We start from the raw sequence: 24,391 nt of genomic DNA on the forward strand, positions 1-24,391 counted from the left end.
GCCAGCACATTCTCCAGATCTCTCACCAATTGAAAACGTCTGGTCAATGGTGGCCGAGCAACTGGCCTGTCACAATACGCCAGTCACTATTCCTGATGAACTGTGGTATCGTGTTGAAGCTACATGGGCAGCTGTACCTGTACACGCCATCCAAGCTCAGTTTGATTCAATGCCCAGGCGTATCAAGGCAGTTATTACGGGCAGAGGTGGTTGTTCTGGGTACTGATTTCTCAGGATCCATGCATCCAAATTGCGTGAAAATGTAATCACATGTCAGTTCTAGTATGATATATTTGTCCAATGAAGTCCCGTTTATCATCTGCATTTCTTCTTGGTGTAGTAATTTTAATGGCCAGTAGTGTAATATTCACTGGTTTTGTTGTGTCTTGTATACATGCTCGTGTTTAGTTTTGTGTGGGACAGAGAGACTCCTGCATGTGTGCACAGTGACCCATGCTCACAGATGAGAGGCGTGCAGTGAGATCGTTGCATCCACCCCCTCGCCTCTTTGTACTAGTCCCATACTGACCTAGTGCTCACGGGAGGTTGTACAGGGGTAAACGCACCTCGAGCCCTGTCCAGTACGCCTCGATTGTAACGCGCGACGCGTTTCTGTCGGCAGGCGCGGCTCGGCGCCCGCGGCGGCGGCTGCGCCGGCCACAACGGCGGCCAGCGCGATGCAGGCGGGCGGCGGCAGCAACGGCCTGGCGCCGCCGCCGGCCGACGTGCGCGTGCACGACACGGGCTCGGTGCGCTCCGTCTCGTCGGACGACGTGTCCGAGTCGATCGCGGCGGAGGCGGCGGCGGCCGCGGCGGCGTCGGGCGTGCACGGCTGCGCCTGCAGGGCGGCCAACCCGGCGTACCGCAGCGGCCGCCGCCTGCAGCTGCTGCAGATGCTGGTGCTGCCGTTCGTGCCGGTGCTCGCGCTCATCGTGCAGACCTCGCTCAGCCTGCGCGACACGCTCGTCGACCGCCAGGAGGTCGGCGACATAGAGGCGCAGGTACTCCCACACCCTATACGTTAACACAGTACTGGAGTTCCGTATAAAGGCCTGGGTCCTACGAAAGTAATACAAAAAATAGCACTCCGTCTTAAGGCCACAAGTGGCCCATCGGGACCATATGACCGCCGTGTCATCCTCAGTCAAGGATGCGGATAGGAGGGGCATGTGGTCAGCACACCGCTCTCCCGGTCGTTATGATGGTTGTCTTTGACTGGAGCCGCTACTATTCGGTCGCGTAGCTCCTCAATTGGCGCCACGAGGCTGAGTGCACCCCGAAAAATGGCAAAAGAGCATGGCGGCTGGTTGGTCACCCATCCAAGTGCCTGCCACACCCGACAGCGCTTAACTTCGGTGATCTCACAGGTACCGGTGTATCCACTGCGGCAAGCCCGTTGCCGAAGTAATACACGGGGAGAAGAAATATTCGGGTACTCTGATTTCCCAGCGCGAGTCCTCACACACTAGCAACACAAAAATGTCTCTCACAAAATTTCATCGTGCTCATATTTCGCGCAGTAAATGGACGCAAAGAGTTGCAATCTGGCAACACTGTAATCACTTGTACAGTAACTACCTCTGTTAGCATATAGCAGTTGTGCTGTGCAGTTGGTTGTAGGGTTAGCGTTTTGGGATAGCATGCAGGAGATCGAGGCTTATTTGTTTTAAGTTGATAAAAGCAGTATTCATGCTACAGTTTGTACAAAACATTTGCAGTTATGTACTATGAACACAGAAATGGACTTACAATCGTGGACACGAATTGTTTCGCGCCACTGCATCTACCAGATTCCAAACTTGTTTTGTGTGTACCCTCCCCCAGTGGTCCCATCGACTAATACCAACCACTATTCTTGCCACATTCATGTAAATTACATATCGTTAGGGCCTTAATTCATGAGTAGGGCTTCGAAAATAATTTCGATGGGACGATACGGGCAGGGTACACAGAAAACAAGTCTGGAATCTAGCAGACGTAGTGCCGCGAAATAGTTCGCGTCCACGACGTGCAAAACGCTTCTTTAAAAGTTGACCATTGAAGACTATTGTACTTCCATTTCTGTTTTCATAGTACTTAAAAGCAAATGTTCCGTAGATGATGTACTGTAATCACTGTATGAAGATTAAGACGTCAGATACCGTACCACACAGATTACTCTTAGCAAAGAAAAACAAATAAAGCTCGTTCTAGAATCGAACCCTCGACCTCCTGCATGCTAACCCAAAACGCTATTCCCTGCACCAACTGCACAGCACTAGTCTACTACCTGACAGAGGCAGTTATCGTACACGTGATTATAATGTTGCCAGATCTCCAATCTTTAACGTCCATTTACTGCCCGAAATATGCGCAGGACGAAATTTTGTGAGAGACATTTTTGTATTGCTTGATGTGAGGAGGCGCTCTGCGAAGTTCGAGTGCGCGAATTTTTCGTCACCCTATATAATGCCTGAAGCTTACGTGTATAGAATTTGTTATGAAAGTTGTAGCTACAAATAAAGTATAAATAATCACGAAGGATGGTTCAAATGGCTCTAAGCACGATGCTTGACACAGTCATGTCGATTAAATATTTGGGCGTAATATTGTAGAGCGATATGAAGTGGGACAAGCATGTAATGGCAGTTGTGGGGAAGGCGGATAGTCGTCTTCGGTTCATTGGTAGAATTCTGGGAAGATGTGGTTCATCTGTAAAGGAGACCGCTTATAAAACACTAATACGACCTATTCTTGAGTACTGCTCGAGCGTTTGGGATCCCTATCAGATCGGATTGAGGGAGGACATAGAAGCAATTCAGAGGCGGGCTGCTAGATTTGTTACTGGTAGGTTTGACAATCACGCGAGTTTTACGGGAATGCTTCAGGAACTCGGGTGGGAGTCTCTGGAGGAAAGGAGGCGTTGTTTTCGTGAATCACTACTGAGGAAATTTAGAGAACCAGCATTTGAGGCTGACTGCAGTACAATTTTACTGCCGCCTACTTATATTTCGCGGAAAGACCACAAAGATAAGATAAGAGAGATTAGGGCTCGTACAGAGGCATATAGGCAGTCATTTATCCCTCGTTCTGTTTGGGGGTGGAACAGGGAGAGAAGATGTTATTTGTGGTACGAGGTACCCTCCGCCACGCACCGTATGGTGGATTGCGGAGTATGTATGTAGATGTAGATGCTGGGTGGACTTAACAGCTGAGGTCATCAGTCCCCTAGAACTTAGAACTACTTAAACCTAACTAACCTAAGGACATCCCACACATCCATGCCCGAGGCAGGATTAGAACCTGAAACCGTAGCGGTCGCACGATTCCAGACTGAAGCGCCTAGAACCGCTCGGCCACCCCGGCCGGCTGCAATTTTTTACTTGGAATATTTAGCTACACCTTCCAAACACTTCTCAAAATAGTCGCCGCTCCAACTTAGACGTTTGTCGTAGCGTTGTACAATTTTCCAATACCTCGTTATAGAAAGCAGCTGTTTGTGTTTCCTACAATGTCTCTACGCTGATCTGCAGCTCGTTCCCTGTGCCAAATTTTGTCTTCATAGCCAGTGGTTATTGTGAGCTGAGACAAAACTCAGAGGGAGACAAGTCCGGGCTGTACGATTGGTGATCAAACACTTCCCATTGAAAACGCAGCGGGAGCGTCCTCATTTCCCCTGCAGTGTGCGGCCAAGAATTGTCATGAAGTAGGAAATGCAGTTACGTTATACGAGCTGCATGAAATCAGTCTAAATCTCTGGGCAGGCCCTAATATTTGGCAGGACACGCTGTTTTCCGGGTCTCTCTACGTGCTCACTGTATGCTCCGTAGTGTAAAGAGCGATGTGACGCGATCGATGGACATACAGTCCCAAGCTTCATCGGATTTTTCACTCTGGTTTCTGGATCGGACCTAAGTAACGAATAACACTCATCGATACATATTTCAAGGTTTTACTGCCCCACAGAGTAGTCCCCGGCATTGTGTATATCTCATTCTCAGCGTCGTGGAAGTCGTAGGATACCATTAGCCGGGCCAGTTGTGTTGATAGATCCAGTGGAGCGGTCTATTCCTCAACGAATCTCTGTAACAGTTCTGAAGAGAATGCTATGAAGTGCTTCCTACAATTTAGGAATCAAGTTGCAATCACAAGTGCTTACGTCCGGGAAGTATGGTAGGTGGTACAGCACTTTCCTGTCCCTTCTATCGAACAAATCAGTCGCAACTTGCGCCAAATGAGCCTGAGCATTATCCTGCGAAATGATGGACTGGTCCTGCGGAAAGTGGAGGCGCTCCTGTCACTCAGCTCTTCATTTTCGGAATACAACATGTCACCAGCTTAGAGAAAGAAACGGCGACGTTTTCTGCTGGACCCGCCCATCATTTCGCAGGACAATGCTCAGGTGCATATGGAGCAAGTTGTCACTGACCTTTCCAGTCGATGAACCTGGGAAGTGCTGTGCCACCCACCACACACAACGGATTTAAAGTGACCTGGACATCATGGATTATAATTTTTACTAGTACTTTGAAATTTAATAACTCAAAAATTTTAATAGATACTGGAATGAAACTTTAACCACGTCATTAGAAGACTGCGACCTCTGTGTGAAAAAAATTTAAAAACTGTGGAATTTATAGTGGAGTGAATATTGATTTATGGTATGTACTGAATTACTTGTAATTTTTATTTTATGTGCACTGTACTTGCATACTATTCAAACAAATTTTCTTATTTATTAACTTGTTGAGACAGCAAACCAGGAATACTGTTCAATTTGTTGTTATGTGTATTAAAAAAAAAGTTTTTTAGAAGTAAATTTTTCTTCTAATAATTTAAGAACATATGATATGTACCAGCTTAAAGTATTTAATACACTGCTGAATAATGGTGTTCCATTTATAGGCAAGCACTATGTTATTATGTTTTTTAGCTTTAATATTGGATGAGATAATGATACCATAGTATGCAAAAACATTGATTACAGGGAACTGAAACTAAAGATTTGCATGTCATTTTCTTCTCAATGATAACATGTCAAAACATGCCAACTCCATAATCATGTTGATTCTGAGTGTCCTTTCATCTTCTTTAGTTTTATTTCTTTTCTTTGTTATTCTGATCTTCTTTGTCATACATTTGTTAGTTTTTTTCAGCCATAATTTTAACTTTCAGCAGCCTTTTCAGCTACAGCGACACGTTGTCTCTCCACTCGTAACAGCGCAACTTTCATGTTGTCCCCAGTCTTGGTTCCTATTCTGCTCTGCTTGTTACTTCGTCACACCAATTGGAAAAGCTGACACACCAACAAAAACAGTTTTTGACAAGCGTTCCCAAATGCAACTATTGAAGCTGATATTCGTATTCTGTGTTTTGTCACGTAAACTTTTTTCAAGGAGTTTAGAATCTGAAAGATCTCTATATACTGACTTTAGTTCTACCATAAACATAACATTTTCCGGCTTGGGGTGTGCATGTGCATGTTTTTGTCAGTTTGCATCGTACCTATTACACTCTCACCATGAAGTGTTTTCTTTTGGTCACAGCCCACGCTGTAGATGCTCGTGAGTGCAGAGTTGCCCAGTTGCTTTTCTCGTCTCACTAACATTTTCGCTGTTTCTCCTGATGGCTAGACCATGGTGATGGCTAGACCATAGTGTTCTGTGAGGTTTTCTACTTCTGATTTTGTGAGGTTGCCTTGTCCACCAATTGCTTTGCCATTACACTTTTTCCTGTCTTGTCATTGTTGTGTTTCGTAAGTCTCTTCTGAACATGTCCTATACTTTCAATTTTTTAATTTCAGTTTTCTTATATGGTTTAGCAGCCACAACGCTATTGAAGCCTTTAGAGTCACCATCACCAAGGCAGTGACTGTATTGCGCACCATTTCTAACAACTGACCTACTAATAATAGAAACTTCCCCTTTCTTTCCATACCATCACTGAAACCAGACTTTTTGCCACACATGTGTTGATTTACATTATTGGTACAACCTTGGTAGTATTTTCTCTAACATCCACAGACCAGCACCTTGCCTGTTTCTGCAGAGTTTACTGTGACAACTCCACTCAGCGATGTATTGGCCTCTAGTCTGCAAGGAGCCTTCCAATGCAACAATAATTATCTATAGTTTCTTTCGCCGCTCTCTTCATATATGCTTCACTGACCTCCTTTAGACTACTATGCAATCGTTTATAGTGCCTCTCAAATTTCACAGGTAGCAGTGGGGGATGCATCATAGCACAGAATAAGTGGGCTGCTTTTCTTTCCTTCCCAAAGCATCTCATGGCATAAACAACACGAATAGTCACTTCACTATATTTTGTGCATGTTACAGGACATGTTACTCCACATTTCGTTACTTTACCCACTTGAAATTACATTCTCACTGAATGTAAGGGATTTTTCACTACTACAGAATTTCCATTTGGTAACAGACAAAAGCAATTCTGAAAGTATGCACTTACTAATTAAAACGTAACCATTACTTTCAATGTTTACAACACCAACGTCTTGTTCATTTTTGGTAAGATGTTTCAACTTGCGTTTTGAAACACTGCCTGGAGATATTTGGGCCTAACCCCACTTCACTTCCGCGTAACAGTTTCTTCAATTTTACGATTTCCAACAGCATGCTTGTGCTGATTACTGTAAAATTTACAAGTGCAAGCAGTTTAAGGTGTAAAATGGTTGAAATACGTAGTCCCAATAACAAATTTACAACACAAACGTACTTGAAAAACGTAAGTGAACTCAAACAATCCAGTCGTATCGACAGAAAGATCGAGTGCAATAAATCCCTCCTCACAGTACAGTCAATATCTTCTTCAAGGGTATTAGACAAACGAGTTGCTATGGAAATAGCAGCGCCAAAATTAAATAACGAGGAATTGTTGGTAAGGTTGGACAGCATTGTTACAGCTGGGTTTTCAAGCGGTCCGTTTGCTTTAAGAAGGCTCTGAAACACGAAACTGGTGAGGTAGTATACATAAAGTATGTATTTTTGCTATCAGGAAGAATCACAGAATTTTCTTAAATAAAAAATTTAATTTTTTGGGTCCTCATGTCGTCCAGGTCTCCTTAAGCGCTTATGATGTCATCTTGATTACTAAATTGAAGGAAGTACTCCATGCCATTCGCTTCAGAATTGTTACAGAGATTTGTCAGACCATAGGTCGCTCCACCCTATCTATTAACACAGCTGACATTGCCAAGGGTATCCTACGACTTCCACATCGCTGGCAACAGGTTATACACAACGCTGGCGACTACTCAGAAGTACAGTAAAATTTTGAAGCATTTACTTGTTCCGTATAAGTTGTAAATAAATGGATGCCACTATTAAAGTTTTCAACCTACATGCGAGAATGCAGTGTCGACTGAATCTTCATTTCGATTCGATTCTATCATGCATCTTCATACTTCATCTGCTGCTCTTACTAGATTAATGACGGCAGAAGATTTCATTATTTAGTGAAGATATTGTGCACACCTGACAAAAACTTGGACCACTCCACTGAAGAAAAATGTAGTATAAAATTCTGTTTATCATATAGATAGTGATTTTTTCTTATTTTTTTCAACCAAAAACTTTTCATCTATTCATATGAGCCATCATCCGTGATCTATAAAATATAAGAGGAATAGTTCTTCAAATCTATCTAATTCACTGTCGTATGTGTAGTCTTTCCTGGAAGTACTGATTCACAGCTTAATGCAACAAAACATTTTGAAACAGTTTAAAACTCTCCTACCTCTTTTTATTGGGATAAACCTAATACATTGCATATATGGTCAGTAAAATTCCCTGAAAATTTCTCCCTTAATACAAAATTTTGTCCCAGGAATAATTATTAACGCTGCGTGATCACCATTTAATTGAAAAATCCATAAATAGGATATGTTTTCATTGCGCAACATAGAAGAAACAGAAAGCACAAACAAATATTTGAATGAATGAAAGATCACGATTAGATCCTGAAATTTCCTGGCAGGATCCGCAGGTATGAGTGTGACCTGCCTTATAGGCAGATCACGTTGCATGAGGATGTGAAATCTCACTTTGTAAGCCTGATGCAAATCCGCAAGAAGAACATGAAATATAATAATCATGTCGAACATAGTCTGGGACAACACAGAGTCTTTGTAACACTGACTTCATTACTGGCTGCAATATACATACTAAGAATTCAAAATATTTCTGCTGACATCAGCTCCTTTTTTGACTAATGATCCCGCTGAATGAACCCGGTAGTATGTTCTTAGATCAAATACTGACTCACGTAAAAACATAAGAGCACGCGTGAACAGTTCAAAAATCGTGTGAACTTCATGACTGACTGTGAGATGAAAATAAATCTAAAATACTTTCGTGAAATTTCCGATTAAAATATGTAACTCGATAAGCATTGGCAGCAAAAAAAGAAAATTATCCTGTGGGGGACCACATGCTGTACAATTCACGAATCATGAGTATCAGAACAAAAGTAAACTGGATACACCCTTTAATACCCGGAGCAACATTAAATTAGTAGGAACATAACGAATGCCGTACTGTAATCTCGTGGATGGATGACTGAAATATCGATGCTACTCCATGAGCACAGGACATGATGTCTCTCTTTGAACCCCGGATACTAAGTCTGGACATGACTGAAGGTATATCTATAGCGCTGAAAACAACGTAAACAACATTTTATGAGAAGCAGCGTTTTCCTTTCTCGTTGCGCAATGTAAGCATTTGCTACTGCTGAATATTTCAATCAAACAGTGATCAGTCAGCATTAAAATAAATCTTGCGTCATAATTATGTATAAAAGCGGAATGTTTTCATGGAATTTTACTAGAGTCAGATATATTATGTATACAATGCGTGTGTGTGTGTGTGTGTGTGTGTGTGTGTGTGTGTTATTGTTGTGATCCTCAGTCCGAAGACTAGTTTGATGCGTACACACTCTTCATCTCTACATAATTACTGCAGCCTAGAAACATTGACCCTGCTTTCTGTAATCAAGCTTTGGTCTCCTTTTGTAATGTTTACTTCCTCACACGTCTCTCCAAAACTAAGTTGACCATTCCTTGATGCTTCAGGTGTTCTCACGTATTTTTTTTTTTTTTTTTTACTGCTGCTGACGGAACAGATTGTGGTTACTTTAAGTCAATATTCTCTCATTTTTCTGATTGACAAAATATAAAGTGATTAAATGGTTTAAGAGTAATATAGTCCACGCCGATGTATTTTGGGTCTCTTCGTTTTTTTTTAATAAATGTGTTCCAAAAATGTGAATGCATGTCTCTTTGTCGCCGTCCAGCTTTACTCCTAGGAAAAGACTAAACAGGTCAAGTGGGCATCTAATCAATAATAGAGAATATACGTCAAGAGAAACAAGGACGAAAATATTACATAAAACCAATAAACTAAACTGAAGAAGGTATGATGCTGCCAGAGGAGGTGTGGTATGTTAGAACGTATGCCCTCAACTGATTCCTCAAAGTAGTCAAGCTGTGCCATAAATTGTTTTTTATTTCCTATTCGATTCAAGATCTCTTCGTTCATTACTCTATGTACCCATCTAATCTTCAGTATTCTTCTCTACCTCCATATTTCTAAAGATTCTGTACTCGTCTCGTCTAAGCGGTTTATCATCCACATTCCTCTTCCATAGAAGGCTACACTGCACATAAAAAGGATCAAGAAAGACACCATAATAAGTACTTGTACATTCGGTGACATCAAAATAATCAGTTTCATAAAAATTCTTACTATTGGTTCAAATGGCTCTAAACATATCTGAGGTCATCAGTCCCCTAGACCTAGAACTACGTAACCCTAACTAACCTAAGGACATCACACACAGCCATGCCCAAGGCAGGATTCGAACCTGCGACCTTAGCAGCGGCGTGATTCCGGACTGAAGCGCACAGAACCGTTCGGTCACACCGGCCGGCAACTTACTATTGATAAGCGGCGTTCTGTATTCTCTACTAGCCGACAGTCGTCGTTATCTTCATATCCAAATAGAAAAACTCGTCTACTGCATTTAGTGTCAGATTCCTTAATATAATTTCCACGGCATCGCGTGATTTGATTCAGCTACATTCCATTATACCTCTTTCGCTTTTCTTCCTATTCAAAGGAGGCCACATTTCAAGATACTAACCACTTCGTTCAACTGTTCATCCAGAGCTTTTACCATCAATGACAGAATTACGATGCCATCCGTAAACGTAAAACTTTTGATTCCTTTTCTCTGAACTTCAATTAACTGTAAGAATTTCTACTTGCTGTCATTTACTTCTTTGTAAGTACACTACTGGCCATTAAAATTTCTACACCACGAAGATGACGTGCTAGAGACGCGAAATTTAACCGACGGGAAGAAGATGCTGTGATATGCAAATGATTAGCTTTTCAGAGCATTCACACAAGGTTGGCGCCGGTGGCGACACCTACAACGTGCTGACATGAGGAAAGTTTCCAACCGATTTCTCATATACAAACAGCAGTTGACCGGCGTCGCTTTGGTGAAACGTAGTTGTGATGCCTCGTGTAAGGAGGAGAAATGCGTACCATCACGTTTTCGACTTTGATAAAGGTCGGATTGTAGCCTATCGCGATTGCGGTTTATCGTATCGCGACATTGCTGCTCGCGTTGGTCGAGATCCACTGACTGTTAGCAGAATATGGAATCGGTGGGTTCAGGAGGGTAATACGGAACGCCATGCTGGATCCCAATGGCCTTGTATCACTAGCAGTCGAGATGACAGGCATCTTATCAGCATGGCTGTAACGAATCGTGCAGTCACGTCTCGATCCCTCACTCAACAGATGGGGACGTTTGCAAGACAACAACCATCTGCACGAACAGTTCGACGACGTTTGCAGCAGCATGGACTATCAGCTTAGAGACCATAGGACCATAGCCGCTGTTACCCTTGAAACTGCATCAAAGACAGGAGCGCCTGTGATGGTGTACTCAACGACGAACCTGGGTGGACGAATAGTAAAACGTCACTTTTTCGGATGAATCCAGATTCTGTTTACTAATGTTACTTAATAACATAGGAACATAGGGCTAGACTACACCCTGTAAGTAACATTAGATAACCATCACTTAATCCACTCTTTCGTGGTTTCACATACAGGATGTCCCAGAAATATTGCCACAAAACTTTGAGGGGTTGTAGAGAGTGCCTTGGGGAACAAATCGACGATAGGAACCCTTATTCCGTAAACGTCATCCAACAACGCTATAGAGCGTCGAAGTTATAGGCGCCGGCGCCCGACACTAAGCCGCAACTTCAGCAGCAAACGTGACTTGTTTGCTGACAGATCATAGGAGTAACGTCTCGCGATGTTGTTTGTTATTCAATGATCGTAACTAATTGCTACGATCGCCTGTGGAGAACATAGAACCAGCTGCTGCGCAGAAAGGTCTTGGGAGATTTTAAAGGGTTCCAGGAGACCACTGAATAACAAACAACACTGTGTGACATTTCGCCTGTGGTTAGTAGCGTACAAAGTCGCATTTGCTGCCAAAGGGGTGGCATAGTGGCAGGCGCCGGCGCATATAACTTCTATGCTCTGTAGCGTCGTTGGATAACTTTTCCGGGTACGGGTTCATAACCTGGCTGAATCCTCTTCAACTCCTCTAACTTAGTCGCAGCTTTTCTGGGCCGCCCTGTATACACGTTGCGACACCTGTTGATGATGATCCACTGCATGTTCACTGCTTAAAACTGTCTGTGCTGTCATATAGGGTTTCGTAGCATTTTGAATGCCAAGACGACACAGCTAACTAAATAGTGAGATCGTTAATGTGTAAGGTGATATTTTTTGCGTGTGTGTGTTGATATAACAGTTGGATTCAAGGGCAAATTAGTGTGCGAAGTGTGATCCGAAAAATATGTCAACAGGCAGGGGTCGACGACGACGAATGTAGTGTTTTACAAAGCATTAGCCTGTTTACAACTCAGCACAAATTTCTCTAATTCATCAATGATGTACCAGTATGAAATTTCAGAATGTACGTTATGAAAAAATTTCATAAAATGGGTGCGTCCTTTTATTGATCATATTGGGCCTATAACAACGATTGTATGCTACATGTGATGTAAACAGGTCCAAGGTAATGACTAGGTGGTACAAGAAGCGATAAGTGTCAGCGTATCCCAGTAGTATTCGCGCTCTTCTCAGCGTTTCAGTTGGCCAACAGAATACCACGATTTGTATTCTAAAGAGTATATATGGTCTTACCTGTAGCACAAGATTAAATGGAAAAGTAGGTATCCAAGAAATTTCCGAATTACACGAATGGCTACTGGCATACCCTTTGGGTTCTCAGCCAACCAACTCCTACGCTAATGAGTCAGTTATCCGTGTTTGCATGGAGAATGGCTGGAAGGACGTAAGCTGTATCCGCGATTGTTTCCACTAATAATGATCGATATTAAGCTCTAAAGTCCTACTTTGTAACATTTCGAAGCCTTTTAATTTATCTGCATCCCAACAAAACGCGACGTAACAGACATCGTTAATCTCTTTTGACCAGATTCGAACAATATAAACCACAACACTGCAGTTCACCAACAGGATATGTCTCCCCAACTGATTCTTTCGAACAGCCTTACTTGTAATTCACTCCATGAAGACTTGTAAATACTTAATACCTATGAGTGAAGTTTGCAAGGCTAATATCTGGAATTAGGAAGAGCTGTAGGCAACTGCTACATCAACATTACTGTGTCTAAGTGTATGTATCAGTCACACTTTTATTTCCAAACTCTTCAGTTATGGGCGAATCTTTCGCTTTTTCCCTTAAGTTATTCTATTCTTCTTCTTTTTCTTGTGCCTTTGTCGCGCGTCAGCGCAGTGTTGGCATGGTTAGTAAATGATCTGGCACGGTTAATTTAAAGGGTGGCTGGATGCCTTTCCTCTCGCTAGCCCATTATCCAAGTCGAAATTTTTGTGCTCCAACTGTCTCCGCGCAGTGTTATTCACGTGAAATTGGAAGAAAATTTTCTAAATATTTGCAAATCATATAGGCTGCTTCAGGTGGAACTTGGTACCACCCCCGGTATTCACTTACTGAGATGTGAGAAACTGCGTAAAAACCACATCCAGGCTGGCCAGCAAACCGGCCCTCGTCGTTAAACCGCCGGGCGGATTCGATCTGGGTAGACACATCGCCCCGTCCCGGAAGTGACGCTTTAACAACCACGGCTATCCGGCCGAGACCCTTAATTTATTGTACTCGCTCTGGAATGCATGTACTTCTCCTCCTGGAAACGTAATAAATACTACGCCACTATTGTTGATTACCTCCATACTTCGCTAACTACCGTATTTATCAGCCGTTATCTGAAAGTAATCACATGTAAAACGCATAATGATGTTCTCTTCTCGGTAAGTTGAAAGGTTTCATCCGCATGATGGGTGCTAAAGCACTCTGGCCACAGACACGCAAACCGCGAAGCGCGGCACGCAACGTATCTCATCTGCCAACAGAACTCGCAACAGTTTATATCCTGTAGAAAGCGTGTTGTGTTTACGCCATTCGGTTTCAAGAGGGAGGTGGATGTGCACATTTTTCATTCTTATGTTTTTATTTATTTTTTAAAGTTATCAATCGTCTGGCTGACTTGATGCGGCTCGACACGAATTTCTCTCTTGTGCGAACCATTTCATCTCAGAGTACCACTTGCAACCTACGTCCTCAATTATTTGTTAGATGTATTCGTATTTCTGTCTTCCTCTACAGTTTTTACCCTCTACAGCTACCTCTAGTACCATGGAAGTTATTCCCTGATGTCTTAACAGATGTTCCGTCAGAAATTTTTCGAGAATTATCAGACAGAAACACAGCGATTTCTAAAATTATATTAAAATTATTTCAATAAACCAGTCTTGATGGCATGTACCCTGTACATTTCGTTCGGTGATCATAAGACCAATTTTTACTCCTTGGTGACAGCAGCAGGCATCATGAGCGGCCTTCACCATGCCAGTCTGATGATGGTCTTATGAATGGCCGAATTCGATTCCCAAACGAAATATACAGAATACTTTGTGATCAAGTCTCTTTTATTAAAATAATTTTAATATGTCCTGTCATCCTGACCCTTCTTCATGTCAACGTTTCCATTTTTTTTTTCCTCGCCGATTCTGCTGAGGATCTCCTCGTACCTTATCTTACGACTACACCTAATTTTCAACACTCATCTGTAGTACCACATCTCAAATGTTTCTACTGTCTTCTGTTCAGCCTGGCCGCTGTGGCCGAGCGGTTCTAGGCGCTTCAGTCCGGAACCGCGCTACTGCTACGGTTGCAGGTTTGAATCCTGCCTCGGTCATGGATGTGTGTGATGTCCTTAGGTTAGTCAGGTTTAAGTAGTTCTAAGTCTAGGGGACTGGTGACCTCAGATGTTAAGTCCCATAGTACTTAGAGCCATTTGAACCATCTTCTGTTCAGGTTTTCCCTCAATCAATGATTCATCACCTTACAATGCTGTGTTCCAAATGTACATTCTCAGAAATTTCGGCCTCAAAATAAGGCCTTTATTTGATACTAATAGGTTTCTCTTGGCCAGGAGGGCCCATTTTGCAGTGCTAGTCTGCTTTTAATGTCCCCCTTGCTCCGTCCATCATGCTTTATTTTGCTGCCTGTCTAATAGATTTCCCTAACTTCGTCTACTTCCTGATCACCAGTCCTGATACCAAGTTTATCGCTGCTCTCATTTCTGCTGTTTCTCACAGGTTTCGTCTTCCTTCTAATTACTCTCAATCCACATTCTGTGCTCATTAGACAGTTCATTCCATGGACTAAATCCCTAATTTTTCTTATGATTCAGTGAGAATAGCAATGTTATGCGCAAATTTTATCGCTGATATCTTTTTACCTTGAATTTTAATTCCACTATTGAACCTTTATCTTATTAGCTTCTTCGATGTATAGATTGAACGGCAAGTACATCGTTCTTGGTCTTACAGTCTTTTTTTTCCCTCTTGGTTCTTGTACGTATTGTATATTACCCATCTTTCCCTGTAGTTTACCCCTATTTTACTCGAATTTCGAACATCTTGCACCATTTTACATTGGCGGACACTTTTCCAGGTCGGTATATCCTCTGAAAGTGTTCTGATTTTTCTTCCGTCTTGCTTCCATTATCAACTGCAACGTCAGAACTGCCTCTCTTGTGCCTTTGCCTTTCCCAAAGCCAAAGTGAGCGTCATGTAACAGATGGTCAATTTTCTTTTTCATTCTTCTGTACATTATGCTTGTCAGCTACTTGCGTGAGTAAAATGAAGCATTTCTTCTGTTATTCATAGTTTTTCGCAGTTACCTTCCTTGTACTTACGTTGTTCTTTCCAACTTCTGTGAGTGCCCTTTTGAGAGATGTCCATTCCTCTGCAAATGAACTGCTTGTTGACGTATTCACTATCGCAGTATCTATAGCATCAGAGGACTTCAAGCGTCTCTCTTCATTCCTCAGCACTTGTGTTTCCCACTTCTTTGATCATTGATTCTTCCTGACTAGTCTCTTAGGCTTCAGAGTACTCTTCATCATTACTAAATTGCTCCCGCGTACGTCTTACGATCCAATACCTAATTTCGGAATCTCTGTCTGACATGAACTTACTGAAAATTCCCGTATCTCTCGGATTTTTGCAAATATACCTCCTCCTTTTGTGATTCTTTAACAGAGTATTCGCTTTTACTAGCTTAAATTTATTACAGAACTCAATTAGTCTCTCTCTTCTCTCATTCCTCGTACCAAATCCATATTCTCTCCTAACTCTTTCTTCTACTCCTCCCCTAAACGACAATCCAGTTCCCCATGACTATTTGATTTTCATCTCCCTTTGCGTACTGATTTACCAGTTCAGTATCCTTACGTACTTTCTCTATCTCTTCATTTTTGGCTTGCGACGTCGGCATGTGCACCTGTTGTCGATGTCGGTTTGCTGTCGATTCTTATGAGAACAACCCTATCACTGAACTGTTCAAAGTAACTCACTCTCTGCCCTACCTCTCTATTCATAATGAATCCTACTCCCGTTACACCGTTTTCTGCTGCTGTTGCTATTAACCCTTATTTGCCTTACCAGAAATCCTTATCTTCTCTCTGTTTCATCTCACTGACTCCCATTATATCCAGACTGAGCCTATGCGTTTTCCTTTTTAGATTTCCTATGTTTCCTAATACGTTCAAACTTCTGACATTCCACGCTGCGACTCGTAGAACGTTGTCTTTTCGTTTATTATTCAATCTTTTTCTCATGGTCACCTCCCTGTTGGCAGTCCCCTCCCGCAGATCCGAATGGGGGAGCACAGCTCAAGTCTTCGAAGTAAACGCTCCTTAAACGAATTCTCGGAATTCAAGTATTGATGGCTCCTATTTATGCAAATATCGATGTATCTGACTGTCTATAGATGGAATGCATGGGGGCCTGAAGATGGTATTACTGAGATTCCGAAACTGGACGTCTACAGAAAATAACTTCTCAAAACATACAGCTGTTTTGGCCATTTTCCTTCGTAAACCGCCGGCCGCGGTGACCGAGCGGTTCTAGGCGCTTCAGTCCGGAACCGCGGGACTGCTACGGTCGCAGGTTCGAATCCTGCCTCGGGCATGGATGTGTGTGATGTCCTTAGGTTAGGTAGGTTTAAGTAGTTCTAAGTTCTAGGGGACTGATGACCTCAGATGTTAAGTCCCATAGTGCTCAGAGCCATTTTGAACCTTCGTAAACCACTTTGTTTTGGCTCCTTTAGCTACGTGGTACCGTACTGTGACCCGGCGGTTTCAGTTTGTACCAGGACTGCAGGTATCTACCTGAAAGTAAACAAAAATGATATCGTATCTAAGTAGTTTGGAGGTGATAAAAATTTATGACAAGTCCAAACCCTTGTGTGATTGTGTGCCCATGTATGTCTCACTACATATATATCTTTCGTTTACTGAAGTAAATTATGTGATCAAGAGTATCTGGACACGCCATTGTAATGCGGGATTGATCGCTAGATGTCACGGAAGGCGAACCCGCCAGTATAAAAGAAGGAGGGGAGCGTTGCGCTGTCAGTACAGAAAAAGTAACAGCAGGATCGATCGGTCAGAAGAGCTCAGTGACTTAGAACGTGGAATAGTTATTGGCTGTCACTTGAGTAACAGATGGATCGGTGACATTTAAATCCCTCTAACGCTGCCCAAGTCCACTGTTCTTGATGAAACTGGGAAGTGGAAACACGAAGAAACAACCATAGTTAAATTAAGACCAGGCAGACCTTTCATAGTGAGGAACAGGGACTTCCCAGCATTGTGGAGGGCGGTTGCAAAGAATCGCATGAAATCACCGAAAGGAATCGCTCGAGAGTTGCCAAGTGCTACACTATGTGATCAAAAGTATCCGAACACCCCCAAAAACACACTTTTTTTCATATTAGGTGCATTGTGCTGCTACCTACTGCCAGGTACTCCATATCAGCGATCTCAGTAGTCAGTAGACTTCGTGAGAGAGCAGAATGAGGCGGTCTGCGGACCTCAAGGATTTCGAACGTGGTCAGGTGATTGGGTGTCACTTGTCATAGGTCTGCACGCAAGATTTCCACCCTCCTAAAAAACATCCATAGGTCCACTGTTTCCGGTGTGATAGTGAAGTGGACACGTGAGGTGACACGTACAGCACAAAAGTGTACAGACCGACCTCGTGTGTTGGCTGACAAAGACCGCAGGCACTTCAAGAGGTCTGTAATAGGCAAAAATCTATCCAGTCCATCACACACTAATTCCAAGTTGCAACAGGATCCGCTGAATGTGCTATGATAGTTAGGCAGGAGGTGAGAAAACTTGGATTTCATGGTCGAACGGTGCTCATAAACCACACATCATGCCGGAAAATGGCAAACGACGCATCGCTTGGTGTAAAGACCGTAACATTGGACGATTGAACAGTGGAAAAACGTTGTCTGGAGTGACGAATCACGGTACTCGATGTGGGGATCCGATGGCAGGGTGTGGGTATGGCGAATGACCGGTGAACGTCCTCTGCCAGCGTGAGTAGTGCCAACAGTAAAATTCGGAGGTGTTGGTGTTATGGTGAGGTCGTGTTTTTCGTGGAGGGGGCTTGCACTCCTTTTTGTTTGTTTGTCACTATCACAGCACAGGTCTACATTGATGTTTTAAGCGCCTTCTTACTTCCCACTGTTGAAGAGCAATTCGGGAATGGCAACTGCATCTATCACGACAATCGAGCACCTGTTCATAATGCACATCCCTGTAATGGACTGGCCTGCACAGACTCCTGTCCTGAATCCTATAGAACGCCTTTGGGATGTTTTGGAACGCCGACTTCGTGCAAGGCCTCACCGTCCGACATCGACACCTCTTCTCAGCGCAGCACTTCGTGAAGAATGGGCTGCCGTTCCCAAAGAAACCTTCCAGTACCTGATTGAACGTATGCCTGCGAGGGTGGAAGCTGTCATCAAGGGTGGGCCAACACCATATTGAATTCGAACATTAGCGATGGAAGGCGCCACGAACTTGTAAGTCATTTTCAGCCAGGTGTCCGGATACTTTTGATCACATAGTTACGAACAATCCATCTAGCATAATGACTGTGTTTATGGAGTTGAAAAGAATGGGGTATAAGTGGTCGAGCAGCTCCTCATAAGCAACTCGTATCCATAGTCAATGCTAAGCAACTGAAAACGAATGGTTTGGAGTGATAAACCATGCTAGACCCTGTGGGAGTCCAATGGAAGTTTTTCAGATTTGGTGAATGCCTGGAGAACGTTAGCTGCCATCACTGGTAGTACCAGCGTACGGAGGGGCTGGTGCTATAGTATCAGGCTGTTTTCGTGGTTAGTTGTCGTGCCCTTACTGCGCTTAGAAAATGCTAAATGCGGAAAGATGTGACACATTTTACAGCGCTGTGTTCTGCTTACAATAGAGATACAGTTCGGAGATGACGATTTATTGTATCAGCATGGCTGTTCAATCTATCACATAGCAGCATCTCCAAGGCAATGGTTTGTGGACAATAATAATCCTGTACTGTACTGGTCTCCCCAGAGACCCAACCTGAATCCAGTGGAACCACTCTGGAATGAGTTAGAACGTCGACTTCCTTCCGAAACCCAGCGTCTATCAACACTACCTTTTCTGGTTTCCCGTGCGGTTCTAGGTGCTGCAGTCTGGAACCGCGAGACCGCTACGGTCGCAGGTTCGAATCCTGCCTCGGGCATGGATGTGTGTGATGTCCTTAGGTTAGTTAGGTTTAACTAGTTCTAAGTTCTAGGGGGCTAATGACCTCAGCAGTTGAGTCCCATAGTGCTCAGAGCCATTTTTTTCTGGTTTTGGCACTTCAGGATGGCCTGCCGTTGCTCCACAGACATTCAGACACCTCACTGAAGGTGTTCCCAGCAGAGTTCATACCGCCATAGACACAACCCATATTAATGCTCCCTAGTAGGTATCCCAATACTTTCGATCAGCTTGTGTACGTATTGCTCACTATCGGAGGCAGGTTGGCTGATAATTGTCCGTAGGCCATGACTTAAACAAATAGGACGTAACGTTCATAAACTTCATAGAAACATTTATTTCCAATTAGATAACTGGTGTGATGTGAAGTCACATCCATATATGAGCCAATTTTTAAATAATTTGAAGTGCTATTATGGATGCTATAAAAAAAATACATGGAAGTCACAGGCTGTGTGGTGACCACTTTCTTTAATGACACATCTTGGTTCATATATCATCAGCTTCATCTAAAATAATCCGTAAAGCGTCACAAATAACACATAGTGCATAACAGTAATTAACTAATCACTAATAATAAACAGGAAATAAATTAAAGTACAATGTGAAAACATAGCAAGAGTGTGGAAAACACGTCATACGTAGATATGGAGTCAAATATCTCGTCCATTAGACAACGCGAAACTGAATCGTTACGGCGGCTACACCCTTCAGGAAGACAACTAGACCGCCATGTGGAAGTAGTGGTGAGCATTAATACTTAAGATTGATTATTATGTTGCTATGAGGAATGACGAAGACACGACCTGGAGGCCGTGCTTAATTACAAAACAAACTTATATCCACTCAAAAACTACGAAATAAACACTGACATGACCACAAAAACAAATCTCATGTTTCGCAGGAGAGCTTATGTGAAGTTTGGAAGGTAGGAGACGAGGTACTGCCGGAGGTACAGCTGTAAGGACGTGTCGTGAGTCGTGCGTGGGTAGCTCAGTTGGTAGAGCACTTGCTCACGAAAGGCAAACGTCCGTATCGCGAGTCTCGATCCGGCACACAGTTTTAATCTGCCAGGAAGTTTCAAATCTCATGTTGTAGGGGAGGACAGCAAATAGGAGATCGCCAGGTAACGATGCGAGGGGGCACTCTACAAGTCGGCTGGTTGAATAAGCTTTTTATTACGAGACACTTCTGATTTGCAACAGATATACATACATTGACCGCCTGCACATAGTACCAAGCGCAGGAAATAGATCTAATTTTTTTTACATCTACAACGTAGGCTTCATAGGCAACACTGATCATTACTATAAAATGATTTTGTCAATTTGTAAAATTCACAACACACAATAGCAATGGCAAAATAAACATACAGTCGCACATCAGTCACGACATCCAGGTGTGGAAACTGAGGCTGGAGTGGGCGGACAAGGAAACAGTAGAATCTGTCGGGAAGGAAGTTGCCAAATGAGAGAATGCAAAGTAGAACCTAATGATAATAACATATACGGGGAAAATTTCATAAATATGACCAAAATTTTATGTGCATAATGAAGCCCCGTAGGAAATGGTAAGATATTTGAGCCCATACCTACGTATGACGTGTTTTCCTTAACCTTGGTATGTTTTCACATTGTACGTCGATTTATTTTCTGTGTGTTTGTAGTGGTCAGTTAACTACTGTTATGCGCTGTGTGTCATTTGTTACTCTTTACAGAATTTTTTTTAAAAATTAATCTGATGATATATAAACCGAAACGCATCACTAAAGTAAATAAGCACTATCCAGTCTGTGACTTCCATGTATTTTTATAGCGTCCATTATAGCACTAATACAACCTTCCAACTTTAAATAGGTTATCAAAACGCCTCTTCAAGCATTTTACGATCCACTTATGTTTCTACAGAAACGCAGGTCTTACACCCAGACAAGCACAGAAAGACTGAAGATGGTATCAATTAATAGCCAGAGTGTTGTGGTAACGTACAAAGGAGGATAAACCGGAAAACATTGTACTTATACCTGACTGTAAGAAATATCCAGTTACCTGAAACATAAATGTTTCTAAAATAATTAAACATCTTAAAATTGTTCAAAATGTTGTTCCAAACAAAAATAACACTATTCGGTTCTAGTAAGCGTCTAAGCAATTTTTCTCAATATTTTCTTTCTTCTTTATTAGTTTTTGTATGCATGCCTCTTGTGGAAATGAAAGTATTTCAGAAAATTTGGCTAACAGTATTTCACCTCAAGACAGGAAACTTTACTGGTCTTTACAGTGATCGTAATGGCCGTTCAGCCTCATAAAGCAAATGTAAGGGCTTCAAGAAAAATTGAAAATTTGCTCCAAGTATGTAGTTTTTTTTTTTTTTTTTTTTTTTTTTTTTTTTTTTTTTTTTTTTTTTTTTTTGTAAAGCCTGAACTAGGGCAACAAATGTCAGATCACTCTACCCGACAACAGTGAGTCAGCATTCCAGTGGCTCTAGAAACATACCGACTGCGCAGTTCATGATAAGCTTAAGGGCTTGGGGTCAAGCGTAGGTTACACGCTCGCAGAGCATATTAATCAGAAGAGAAATCCGTACCTGACCACACTGCTCCATTCCACACAAATTGAGTGTTTGTGGTACGCCGGTAAATACATGTAGTGCCCTGCGTGCCACAGTACTCCGTTCTCTCTGTCAGGGCACGTCGCTTTTACAGTTGCAAACATTGAAATCAGTTGTGTGTGGAAATATGCGATAAACTGCGTTGTCTTATTGTCTAATGCGACAGATAACTGAATTTTCTATCGGTAATTGGCAGAACGTGATGATAATATTAAAAAGAAAAACACATGCTAATGTTCTGTCAAATTATATTTATTTCCTCACGAACCGACTTTCGGCTGCTCAGTCCCACTTCAGGCGACAACTGAATGTCGCAAGCACAGATATACATGATGTGCGACTTAAACAGATATTATTCACACAAAAGACATAAAAATCACAAAGTGTTTACATAGGAAAACATTACAATAATTACAGTAACTAAAAAAGGGTGTAAACAAAGTTTTATGTGGAGTTACATTTAACCTATGATGAGAAATAAGATGAATTTGCATTTTGAATCTGGTATTTGTAACGAAAACTTAATTTACCCGGAAGAAAGGGGAACATGGAAATGGATCATTTAATACTATTGTAAGTCATTTCTTTGTTGATACTATTGTAAGTCATTTCTTTGTTGATTTCCCATATTTCCAGTAAGGTCATATTTCTCCTTTTCTTGACAGAATGTAAAACTTCACATTCTGCATCATGTAAACGGTTTTCTGATAAAAGATGATCGGCAAAGGTCGAATCGTTCTTCCTCAATCGCCAGCTTATCTCATGTTCACGTAGCCTAATTGCCGCGGCTCTGCTTGACTGACCCGTACACGCTTTTTCACACTGGTTGCAAGTGATTATATACACACCACTCTGTGCCAAGGGTTGACATTTGTCTTTACTACCGGATACATTTTTGTATGTTATTGGTATTGTACAGTGCAGGTCTATATTTGGAAGACTTCAACTTTTTGTTTCAAATGTTGGAATTTTACATCAGTTTTGTAACTACTGAATAACTTTTGGTGGCCAGTGTACAGATGTGGTGTAATTTTATTCACTTTCTTTTTTCATAGAATATTATCGGTCTGGGCAGCGCTGTAGCCATTGCTGGAAGCAGTTTGTTTGATGGTTTGAAGTTCTGTTGGAAAAGCTAATTTGGACAATGGAACAGTGTATCGAAAGCATACTTGTGGATGTGTGGATGCTGGGAGCTTGTAGGGATTACCGTATAGTAGCTATTTTTTTCTGTAAAAGCTAAATACATGTTTTCATGGTGAGCAAATGAGTATTATTTCGCAGAACATTAAAAAGTGTTTTCCTTTTTAATATTAAATAGGACAGATTTATTTTATTTTATTTATTTATCAGGTTCTTCGAAACCATGTGAGCCATGGATACACGATCAAGGAAAGAGTCAGTACATAGTTTACTGAATGATGATTAAAAAATTTATAAACAAAAAGTTTCAAGAACTGCTAAAATAATAAATATCACATTACAGAGGAAAGTATTCAGCTTAGGAGTGTGCAATAAGGAAACCTTATAACATGCGTTTCTGATTTGAAATTTAACATTTAGTTGGTTGTTTTTCAGTTCTGTCGTAGATCCACCGAAAATGAAACCTGCTGAATAATGCACGTCGCCCTGTAGTTTGTCTGTCTAGTGTGCACTGAAGGAATGTTGCTGTTTCTTCCGAATGATTCAATATCGTCAACAAAAGATGCAGTAATGGAACACATGTACAGGAACGCCAGAGTAGAATTCAGAGACACCTGAACAACGGCCTACACGAAGATCGCCAGCTGACACCGTGGATCAGTCTGACCAGAGTTACTCCAAAATAAAACACCATAAGAGATGACAGTGCGGAAGTAATCAAAGTAGGCAAACGTTTGCGTTTCAGTGTCGGAGACAATAATCATTCTTATTGCAGTTCGCAGTATTCAATTTGTGCATAAGCTCTACACCGTGATCCTTCCAAGAAAGCATTACATTTAACGTCAGTCCTCAGAATTTAAAATGGTCGACTATGTATGTTGAGTATGTTTCAGTAATAAAACTTCACTTTTACATCAGTTCCGTGTCAGAAAGTGTATGCATAGCGTTTTGTTGTAATTGTCAGTCTGTTCTCTGAAATACTCGAGTTGATGTTACGGATTATCCTGTTAGCTACATAATTTTTATTTCATTCCACGTCTTTCAACTCATTTGCGAAGAGAATAATTTTTCATTCCTCTGTTATGTTTAGTGGTAGATCATTGATTTATATAAGGAAAAGCAAAGGATCCAGAGCGCAGCTATCTGTCCAGCGTTAGCAAATATGCCTTTATTTATCCATGACTGTTAGATTTCAGATTTTCTTCACTTGCATTTATATATCTAATCATGAAGGGGGTCCGTGCAGGTTAGTAATGCCTATCTTAAATAATGTAACATTTATTCATACGAAAGGTATCTTTTATCAGAAACTATTGGGAATAAAAATTTGTAATAAATGTAGCTTGAAAGTTACACATTTCTGACCACTTTAACAGAAGGATTTATAAAAATACCAATTAG

General features: G+C 41.9%; 1 protein-coding gene across 1 annotated transcript in view; it reads left to right on the forward strand.

Annotated features, from left to right (window-relative positions):
- Positions 1-861: 861 nt before the first annotated feature.
- LOC124789699 (receptor-type guanylate cyclase gcy-19) overlaps positions 862-24,391 on the forward strand; it is a 442,435-nt gene continuing 418,905 nt past the window's right edge. The window contains exon 1 of the mRNA XM_047257147.1: positions 862-1,001. Coding sequence (XP_047113103.1) covers positions 894-1,001 — 108 coding nt within the window. The 5' untranslated portion in view covers positions 862-893. The remainder of the gene's footprint in view (positions 1,002-24,391) is intronic.

The sequence above is a fragment of the Schistocerca piceifrons genome, chromosome 3 (assembly GCF_021461385.2).
Source record: "Schistocerca piceifrons isolate TAMUIC-IGC-003096 chromosome 3, iqSchPice1.1, whole genome shotgun sequence".
Classification (NCBI taxonomy): domain Eukaryota; kingdom Metazoa; phylum Arthropoda; class Insecta; order Orthoptera; family Acrididae; genus Schistocerca; species Schistocerca piceifrons.